The sequence below is a fragment of the Nicotiana sylvestris genome, chromosome 12 (genome assembly GCF_000393655.2).
Source record: "Nicotiana sylvestris chromosome 12, ASM39365v2, whole genome shotgun sequence".
In the NCBI taxonomy this organism is placed as follows: domain Eukaryota; kingdom Viridiplantae; phylum Streptophyta; class Magnoliopsida; order Solanales; family Solanaceae; genus Nicotiana; species Nicotiana sylvestris.
In genome coordinates this window covers 33,242,785-33,253,990 of record NC_091068.1, presented here as the reverse complement: position 1 = coordinate 33,253,990, position 11,206 = coordinate 33,242,785, and the positions used below count along the sequence as shown (strand labels likewise).

At 33.7% G+C, this 11,206-nt stretch overlaps 1 protein-coding gene and 1 long non-coding RNA gene across 2 annotated transcripts; one reads left to right on the top strand and one right to left on the bottom strand.

Moving 5' to 3' along the window:
• Positions 1 to 1,874: 1,874 nt before the first annotated feature.
• Positions 1,875 to 3,196, bottom strand: LOC104211753 (uncharacterized). Its single transcript, XR_011404560.1, has 2 exons — positions 2,703 to 3,196; positions 1,875 to 2,159 (listed from the first exon to the last, which is right to left on the bottom strand). It is a non-coding gene; the product is annotated as an uncharacterized lncRNA (long non-coding RNA).
• A 2,891-nt stretch (positions 3,197 to 6,087) lies between these two features.
• LOC104211755 (pyruvate dehydrogenase E1 component subunit beta-3, chloroplastic-like) lies at positions 6,088 to 10,878 on the top strand. The gene is made up of 4 exons (XM_009760857.2): positions 6,088 to 6,337; positions 6,564 to 6,673; positions 7,105 to 7,148; positions 9,692 to 10,878. The coding sequence occupies exons 1-4, from the start codon at positions 6,232 to 6,234 to the stop codon at positions 10,662 to 10,664; spliced, it is 1,233 nt and encodes a 410-aa protein (XP_009759159.1). The 5' UTR covers positions 6,088 to 6,231; the 3' UTR covers positions 10,665 to 10,878.
• Positions 10,879 to 11,206: the final 328 nt, after the last annotated feature.

The following is an 11,206-nucleotide window of genomic DNA, read 5'->3' as shown; positions in this document are numbered from 1 at the left end:
ATTGATATGGAGCTCACTATAAAAATTATTATAATTCATCTATACTGAATCTTTGTATGGTTTAACTTCTATTGTGTTCAAAAAAAATCTCTATCAGATATCAACTATGCTCGTCTCGGTTAAACTATTATCAGCAAGTTAGTTATAATGGACATACTGAAACTTGGCTCATATATAGATGATTCTATTTTTTTGTACTATGGTGGAGGGTTGGGTGTGTTAATAGTGTGAATACTTAATCGTGTTTAAACAGTCCTTTATCTATTAATATGGTCCTATTAGTAGAGGTTTTTGAATTTGTTCTATTTTATTTTTTTCTTTAACAAGGACAACCATCAGCCACAACCACAGGCGCAGCTACAGACACACGTGTAGAAGCAGGAACAAAAAGAGGTGGACAGTCTTAAAGACGAACTCTCAAGGCTCAACATAAAACAATTGTATGGCTCTGTTAATTATGCAAATCATTGATTAAAGATATTTAGGACTTGAACATGGTTTAAATTTACATATGTGATTGACTGTTATTTCAGGCGGTTATTAGGCAAGGACCTTAATGGTTTGGGTTTGAATGAACTACGACTGCTTGAACATCAACTAAATGAAGGACTATTAGCCATAAAGGATATGAAGGTGTGATGATTGCTTTGATTATTCAGTTATTAGTGCCACAAGATGTAGTCAAATTTTTCCAGAATATATTTGTTTTGTTGAATCTTGAAATCTGAGCTATAATATTTTACATTCTAGGAATAATTTTTGATACAACAACTAGAGAACTCAAGGAGACAGGTAAACCACATCAGAAAGTTGAAATATTTATATTTTTTATTCCAGCAAAAAAAGATTATAAGTAAGAATGAGCTTTTCTCATATTCTGCTCATGTTTCTTTTTGGATAATGCCTATCCAGGAGGAGAGGGCTGTGTTGGAAAGTGAAACCTTACGCAGACACGCAAGACAAGCCTTTGTTTTTGTTTCTATTGCTTTACAGTCTATAATCCCCCCTTTAGCTTCCTGATGGTTAATTTCTGACCACATTTCTTTTAGAAGGTAACAACTTAACTGCATCAAAAATTCTACTCATGAATGATGAAATTTTCTGGAAATAGTGTCTTGACTAAAAAAGTTATATCTCTCTGTAGACACCTCAAAACCATGATTCACTTATGCCGTTAAAAAGAGCACTTCTAGAACTAAAACATATACAAAAAATAGATCTACATTCTTTGTATATTTATAAAGATATACTTTTGAATTTATTTTTGAAATATTGGTACTCTGATTTTCACATCTATACGTGTTCGTTAATAAAATCATATCTTTCTACAGACACGTCAAAACTATCATTTGCTTGTGCCATTGGAGTTAGAACTTCTGGAGCTATGATATATATATAAAAAAAATAGGTAACAATCTTTGAATATTTATACAAATAATCTTTTGATCTCAGTTTGAAATTTTGTCATTATAATTTTAAGCTTTATGCATCTTGACTAAAAAATAATACATCTCGCTGCAGGCACGTCGAAACCATGATCCACTTATGCCGTTGGAGAGAGGACTTCTTCAACTATATTACATACAAAAAATTTGGTTAAGACTCTCTGTAAATTCATACAGATATTTTTTTGAACTCAATTTTGATTTTCTATCATTGTGCTTTTAACAGCTTTGCGCTTTCTGGCAGTAAAAACTATATTGCTGGTGCATCATCTTTTTTTGATATCGTATTATTTTTTATTTGAATGCTTCCATTTTCTTTCGCTCGCACTTCTATAGAGTTACAACTTGATTTTACTTGAAATATCAAGTTCCATATCTATATCCATATCATGGAATTGCAGATGATAAAAAGTATCCAATGCCAAAGTATTCAATTGAATCTTGTATCTGTATTTATAAATGGGAATATTTGTATTACTCTTCCTCACCCAATCACATACACATTTACAACTTTACCCTAGTACCCTTTTTGTAATTACTATAGTACAAAGAATATCCTAAATTTCTTGCATATCTAACCAGTCATTCTCTCCCAGATATCCCTCTGATTTTCTTTCCTTTCCTTTTCGCCGACATCTTAAGCCCGAAACATGTTTGGTGAAGTAGGTAAAAGGACATTGTTGATGCAACAACAACATACCCAGTAAAATTTCACTAGCGAAGATACGATGCACAGGAAAAAAAATTAACATGCCATGTGAGAATAAAATAAATAAGAAAATCGATAATTCCCACTTCACAAATTAGCACATTTATTTTACATAGTTATCTGCCCTTTGTTTTATTCGTTTTTCCCTCTAAAACTAGTTATTGATTCCATTTATTCTACATTTTATTATATTTTATAACAGATTTTAATTATTATATATGTTAGCATATCATAAGCCCACTTAACACTAAAAGATGGAATACTTGAAACTAGAAATATATTTTATATTCCAGATTTTGGGGGAAAACGACATTTAATTTAATAATTCGACTTATGAATTTATTAAAGGAATCTTTAAGCAAATAGAAATGCAAATGCAAATAATACTGATAGACATATGAACCTTAATTTATCTATTTTTTTGGCTAAGAGCAGGAATGTAATCCTCAAATTCAGAAAGTAGAGAAGCTCCCAAAACCCTAACGAATCTAAACTGAAATCTACCTTAGAAAACGAAGAAATAGTAAATAAAAATGGAATACACTTACCTTGTACTAGGATGAACAAATTAGGGATTTCTAGCTTCTCTACTTCTCGATGTTTTTGCTGAGACTGGAGTGAAGCGGAGGGTTTTGGGCAAATTATATTCTTAAGACCCCAAAAAAAATTACTTTGAAACTCCAAAAGAAATTACTATGAGAAGAAGAAGCTATGCTATTGCTGGAGACTGAAACTCCAACTCATTCTCGTCGTTCCAGATTCCGTTGACTACTACGGCGAGTTGAAGGGGATGATGAAGAAGATGAATTTGATGATTTGGACAATGAGTTAGGGATTCATGGAAGAAGAAGGCAAGCAGAAAGAAGAGAGCCCCGTAAATTGTAAGAGGAAGGCGGAAGAAGAGTAAAAATCAGAGTAAAATTGGGAAAGGCGGAATTTCTGAAAAGATTGGGAAAAAAATGGAGGGAGTGTGGAATATATTACCCGCTATTATTGTATAATTTTGCGGAGGTTTTAGACCCCTGTAAATTATATAATTTTGTGGGGCTAATTCATTGCTACAAAAGTATGCACATTGCGGAGGTTAGTTATAAGCTCCACAAATGAACCTCCGTAATTTACCCATTTTTTTATAATGAGTTAATTTTCTAGTGATTGGTGGTTTTTCTGTAACGAGGTAATCGCTTGAGTCTTTGCTTCACCTTTAAGAATGATCAACAAAGGTGGTATTCAATGTTCTCGAAATTTTCTTTAGTAAGGCTACTAATATGAAGGTTCTTACGTACAAATCATCTACTCATGATGAGATAGTTACGTCTGCTAGCCCCAAAATGAAGATCAATCCTATGAAGGCAAGTGATTTGTGAATACCAATATTTTTCATTTTCAGAGGTTTAATGGATGAAAGAAATCACGATACAAGCCGCAATGAGGTTCATATCTGTTGAGTAATTTTTATTAACTTCAAATTAACTATTTTGGTACTGTTGATTTTGTACTAAGATTATAACATATTTTCAGACCTTATGAAGTAATTTTTTGTTGTTAATCTTGACATAAAAAGATTACTGCAATAATGTGAAAATTTAATTTTTTAATAAAATTATTTTTAGTAAGTTTTGAAAATATTATTGCAATACTTAATGATTGGTGCTGACATTTGTAGCTTTACTTGCTTGATTGATGGAATTGTTAGTTGATGGGGGAATCGACTTAAGAAATAATATCATAACAATGTGACATAGATTCATAGACTGTCGTACGTTTTCAAAGACTTAATAGCCTGTGATATATATGTTCTATTATAAATAACTAATAAATTAAAATACAATTACTTTGTAGCTACAATTTGATTGTGTTTGAACATTTATTTCTGTTTGCTTGTGCCGGTCCATGGAAACAGTCAATAATATCTCCGTGCTATTTTAACTATTACATATGGTGGCAGAACACACACTTGGTCTCCTCCATCATTTGGTAAAGTTTGCTTCTACTTTTATGGTACAATCTTCTCATATTCCTCAATAGTTATAGTTGTACATCAATTTGTGCGAGTACAAATTACATTGATATTACTTCTTATTTCTTACGCAGTTGAATTGTTCCTGAAGAAGCTTTGCTATTTGTCACACCTTTATATCATTACTTCTCATTTCTCACATTTGAAATATGCTAAATTACTATAATACTGAATAATTTATGCTAACTTTCTGAAGAAAATGGTATGAACTATTAGCTAGAGTACTCATACGAAATAACATAATGATATATTTTAATAATGGTTAAAAAAATTTGCAAGTGGTGTATGTGTGATGTATTTGTCTAAACAATGTTAACAACATATGGACATTATAATTTTTCCATTATTATCCAGATTTTTGCTTGTGATCCTAGGGCAACCCTTAATGGAGCATTTTCTTGGTTCTATTTTTGTTTCACTTTATGATATTTCTGTTTTTGGTAGAGATATTGATACTCCGATTGCTTCAGTTTTTAAAGAGGAGATAGGTTGATTTTAGAAAATTTTTGCATTTTAAAAGAACAATGCATAGCTTTTTTAAAAATTCAAATTTTATTAGGACTATTTATGAGCATGTGAATATAAATGTAGGATAAACATTTTTATTCTGATAGTTTATATTTGTACAATAGAACTATAACACAAAGTTTCTTCCTTACAAGTGTGCTGAAAAATTCATAAAATGCTTAACAACTATTATTAATATTCTTGCTCTCTTTACAGATGATTCAGAGAGCAGTTGAGCAATTGAATGAAGAAGGCGATTCTTATGAAAAAACAAAATCAAAGTACATTATGACAGTGGGGTGACTTGCCATTGACTCATATTACCATACTTAGAGACCGAGAGACCTGTGTGAAAAGAGTAAACTACAGAGACTCACTATGGTTGCTATAAGGCTTTGTGATGCAATTCCCTATTCCATATGTATATTGACAGTGCATTTACATATTCATACAATAATAGTATTTGCATGCTCCTTATTGTCTATCGTATTTTTAAAATAATATTTTTTAATGAAAAATTATATTTAATATTTTTCGCGTAATGCGCGAGTACGAATACTAGTGTATTCTAACAGGATATCATATACATAATCAAATAGATCAAAGAATGTCTAACAAGAATATATTATAGGATGTTTGAGCGTCCATCCATAAATGTAAAATATGTGAAAGATAAGTTACGCTACACAACAAACATTTACACTATAATTATCATTTGTAGTTATCCTTTCAATAAATTTACCATTTGTAGCTATATTTGAACTTTATAGCAAATCTTGTGAAACAAGAGATTAATTGTTTTGAACTGAAACAAGAAAACATCAAACTCTTTTAGCTTAGTTAGTTAGAGAATTTGCTTAGTTAGTAGAGGTCTTTGAGTTTGACTCTCAACAAGCACATTATATTTTTTTATCTAAACTATAGTACTTTATAAAAATTAGGTTGTTGGTATTACACGTTAGACAAGCCAATGTGCGCACGAAGCAAAAGGCGTAAGCCCCAATATACTGAACCTAAGTCGCCATCGATAGCATTGAGAAATTTCTAACCTATCTCATATCGAGATAATTTTGCCTTTTACGATATATTAACTTTTACATACATTTGACAATATTTAGTGCTATTTGTACCCCTTTATAATTAGGTCATACCGAAAAATATGTAATTCGATCTTTTAGTACTTCATTCATGTCAAACAAGTAACGAGCTGGTCGTCAGGGTAGGCCCACCAACTAGTTCCAGCGAATTGCCAATTTTACCTTTTATATGGACACGCGTCTACTATCTATGAACAGAAGCATCAAATTACAGTGAATAAGCAAGTACACAATCAGGCGATGTGAACGAAGCGCAAACTGTCTTCACTCTTCTTTTTTCCCTCTAATAGTATTTTCTCATCTTCCTTCAATTAAATCGCCCAATCCAGCATATCAAACACTTTGCTATCTCCGCCCCCTTCTTAATTCATATATATAGTTATAGGTGGCATTTGAATTCTCAATCTGATACTCCTTTGTTTTGTTTGAATCAAGAACGGATTTTTATTCTAAATGGCTGCTATTATACAAGGAATTGGCGCTGCTACTGCACTTTCCTCAGCCAATTCTTTGGATTCCAACAAGTCACTTTTCGCCAATTCTCGCACATCCTTTTCAGGTTCGTTGCATTTTATGAATCATTTAGCTATTTTCCTTATTTGGGTTTTGTTAGTTTTGCTTAAATTTATGTCTTAATTGATTGTGTATGTTTGGTTCAATTTTTATGATTCTTGGGTTTGTCTCCATTTGGACCTTGTTTAGTATCCAAAGTTTGAATCTTTTGTGTCAAATTTGTGAGGTTTATGGTTTTGTTTTGATGCATGTGTTTGTGTTTGTTGGTGCAGAGAGGAAAGGAAGGTTTTGTGTGGTTAGATCTGATGGGCGTTTGAGTTATGGTTTAAACCGACGTGGTGGTGGGGGAAGAGCTGAACAAATAATTAATAATGCAGTTGCTGTTAGTATTCTTCACTCTCTCATTATGATATGATTGTGTGTGTTTATGTATGAATGTAATTGTTTACTAGCAAAAATGTGCATAATTAGTACTCCCTCTGTCCCAATTTATGTGACGCTCTTTCATTTTTACTCTATGACCGTTCCAATTTGTGTGACTCTCTTTCCTTGTTAGTCTTTCCAAAAGAATTGACATATTTGTAAAATTTGAATTGACTTTAAACTTTTCATTTTATCATTTTACGATTAATGATATGATTTGTAGCCACAAAATGTCTGGCTTCTTTTAGACCACAAGTTTCAAAAGTCGGTCTTTCTATCTATCTTAAACTCTACACGCCCAGTCAAATATATCACATAAAATGGGCCAGAGAGAGTAAATGTTATTGTTTTTGGACTTTGATTTTGGTGTTGTGTGTAATTCTTTTACAGGCAAAAGAAGATACTGCTGCTGCTTCTACTTCATCCAAGCCGGGGTATATATACTTCTCCTTTGAGTTTTACATGCACAGTCGTTACAGTTTAAATCGCTTTCTTTTAGTTTTCACTTGTCTCTCCTAATACTTGTCTTCTAGGGCTCTAATCACCACTTGTTTTATGAAAATTCATGTCCTAGGGGTGGCTTTTTAGCAGATCAGATTAGTTATTTATCATTGCTGACTGGGGCAATGTTTGACAATCTTGGCTTAAATAGGAGCTTGCCTGGTAGGATTGTTTTTTTTGGTGGAGCTACTAATCTTGATGGAGTTGTTAAAAGGAAACACAAAAAAAAAAAAAATGTTGCTGTTTAACTTCAGATGATGCCGGTTCATCCTACGATGAACATGTCTAATTCTCCTCTTTGTTCCGGACAGGAAACAAAAGGAAGGAGAGGGATGGTGGGAGTGATATGGTTGTGTTTAGATTACTACGAGGGATATTAGTCAGGAAAAATTAGAAAAGAGAGACAGGAAGGGACTATGTAGCGATTAGAAGCCCAACCATTGTTTCCATCCAAAAGTATGTGTAGTTTCCATCCAAAAGTATGTGTACATAGAGAGAAAAAGGATACAATTTTAGCGAATCTTTTCTTTTAGCCAAACAAGTCTCGCGTGGACTTTTCTGAAAAAACAGGGAGTTATTAAGGGTCATTTGGTTGTGGTATTGGAGCAATTAATCCTAACATAGAATTCCACATAGGATATACATTCTGCATATGATAATTAATAGTTTGGTCGCATAAGAAAAGAATAATTGCCGCATAACAGTATTTGGTTGGCGGTATTAAATAAAACTCGAGTTAACATGCGGGATAGAATGTGGAATAAGAATACGTGTATTAGCAATGGAAGGATTAAACTGTTTAAAGACAAAAACGTCCTTTTAAAGTAAGTAATTCATGTATAACAATCCTTCATATTAGTCACCGCATAAACAGCCCCTGAATTGTAATTCCTGCATAACTAGTAAGTGAACCGAACGATCCCTAAAGCTATAAATTGTGTGTATTCTCACTTTTCTTTCTTGTGGTACTTTCACCTTTTTATCTTTTATTTGCTCCAAAATTTTGAATTTCTTTTTTGGCCATCACATGTATTTTATTGATGGGAAAACAACTCTAAGATGTTGGCTTATCCAAACAAGACAAAAAAACCCTAAGATGTTGATTGTTGCTGAAACCATACAGCTATATGAAAGATCAATTCCTAGTTTAAGCTTGTAAGGAACTGATTAAATCTTAGATTGTGTCCATATCATTTAATTAATTTCACATACACCAAAAAGCTACCAAAAGTGTACAACTGTACTGTCGTCTTGGAATGCATTCTGCCTTGCGCACCATTTTGCTGCTTGAACCTGTCATGCGACTCACAAACAAAAAGAAGAGAAGAACTGTGACTCTCTCTCTCTCTTGAGATCTCACCATCTCCTATTTGTTATTGCTAGAAAAATTCCCTTCAACATTATATGGATTCCTTGCGGTCCTTGCTAAAAGAGTTTGCTCTTCTCATGCTATCTTTCATGTTAGAAAAGGGTGTTTGTGGACTATAAACATAACCCTCAAACCAATGTACTAAGTTTTGGAATGATGAACAAGGAATGCCAGTTTTTTTTTTTTTTTTTTTTAAATAGAGTTTGCCAACCTCGGTATTTTAAAAATTTTCTTAAAAGTAAGCTATTAATGTTATTATTGTAATTTTTCACTTACCTATAACCCCAACATAGAGCTGCTTTTGCATATGAGGTATATTCCTTTCTTTCCTTTATAGCTATAGTTTTTTTTTAATCCACTAAGGAATATTTGTGAACTCTATTTATGATGCATTTGTAACAAAAGAGAAAAATGAGTTAAAAAGTTTAGCATTCGCCAGAAAACTTTTGGTTTGGCATATTATTATATGTTTTTTTTCTTGGTCATTTCTAGGTCAATGAGTATAACGGACATTCATATATTGAATAAGGAATTCTTTGTCTAGCACTCGTCAAACAACTTTTTTCAAAAAAAATAAAAATAAATAAAAGAACCAACTTTTTTGCACTCTATGATATATGTCGATGAATATATCCTTCTTCCTCCCTCTCTATGAATTTCTACGAATACTCTTAGCAAAAATGTGATCTCTGTTTTACAGAATAAACTCAAAATGGTTTGGTGTCACCGTTGTAATGCCTATAATAATGCCCCTAAGTCTATGCACTACCCCTCTTTTCCAAAGTTTTATAAGTAACACTACTATAGTTTTTCCAGCTCATGCAAGTACATCTGTATATAGTGGATAATTTTCAAACTATACCTGGTAAATACCAGTGTTGCTATTGAATCATCATATCAATGTCTTCGCTTAGAAGAAACTGATTTTTCCTATTCAATTTTGAGATTTGACTTCAAAATTTTTGGTCTTTGGACTTATTCAAAAGATCACACCTCTTATGTGATTGGTGTGAACTATATCAATTACTGCCCAATTGCTCACTTACTTTATCTGGCTTTCTTGTTGCTTGACCACACCACTTATGTGATTGAATGTACAATCTTTAGGCATGAACTATTGCTCTTTGAGGCCCTCCGTGAAGGTCTTGAAGAAGAGATGGACAGAGATCCTACTGTATGTGTAATGGGTGAAGATGTCGGTCATTATGGAGGTTCGTACAAGGTGACTAAAGGCCTTGCCCCAAAATATGGTGATCTCAGGGTTCTCGACACTCCCATTGCTGAGAACTCTTTCACTGGTATGGGTATTGGAGCTGCAATGACTGGCCTGCGTCCAGTTATTGAAGGAATGAACATGGGGTTTCTTCTTCTAGCCTTCAACCAGATATCTAACAACTGTGGTATGCTTCACTACACATCTGGTGGCCAGTTTAAGATACCAGTCGTCATCCGAGGTCCTGGTGGAGTCGGTCGACAGCTCGGAGCAGAGCACTCTCAGCGCCTCGAGTCATATTTCCAGTCAATTCCTGGAATCCAAATGGTTGCCTGCTCAACCCCTTACAATGCCAAGGGGTTGATGAAGGCAGCTATTAGGAGCGATAACCCTGTGATTCTGTTTGAGCATGTTTTGCTCTACAACCTCAAGGAAAGAATTCCAGATGAAGAGTATGTGTTGAACCTTGAAGAAGCAGAGATGGTACGACCCGGGGAGGATGTTACCATTTTAACTTATTCCAGGATGAGGTATCACGTGATGCAGGCTGCGAAGACGCTTGTCGACAAGGGTTATGATCCCGAGGTCATTGATATCAGGTCATTGAAACCATTTGACCTTCACACCATCGGAAATTCAGTGAAGAAGACTCACCGTGTGGTCATCGTCGAGGAATGCATGCGGACAGGAGGTATTGGTGCCAGCTTGACGGCCGCTATAACTGAGAACTTCCATGACTATTTAGATGCCCCAATTGTATGTCTGTCATCACAGGATGTGCCAACTCCGTATGCTGGGACGTTAGAGAACTGGACTGTTGTCCAACCTCCCCAGATTGTTACTGCAGTCGAACAGCTTTGCCAGTGATATTTCCGTAATTACGCCATTTCATTCTGTCATTTGCTTATGTCATACTTCAACTTCTGATTGTTAGTTAAAATGTCTGATTTTTTGAGTATTTGGAACTTGTTGTGTAGTACCTACACGAAAATGGTGTTTAGATTTCATGGAAGCAATATCATTGCTATTTTGAGGGTCGTCTTTGGATTAACATAATTAATGACTAGCATGTTTTCCAATATTATACGCTTTTTACATGCATGTGATAATTGAATCAGATTTTTCTAACATTTGTGCTCACTGTAATGTACGTAAACGTATGACCCTGAATTTGCTTCGTCTTAAGAAATAGACCCTATTTATTCTTTGTTTGTAATAGAAACATTGGATCCGACTCATCGATACACACGTATTGTGTTAATTAACTGCAGTTACTATGGATACATTTCATCTGGATTTTATTTCATATTTTTTAAAAAAAGGAATATTCTTATACATATATCTCATTATTTGCAAAGAACAGTAACTCAAAACCTTGAAAATATATATGGACAACTTCAAATATCATG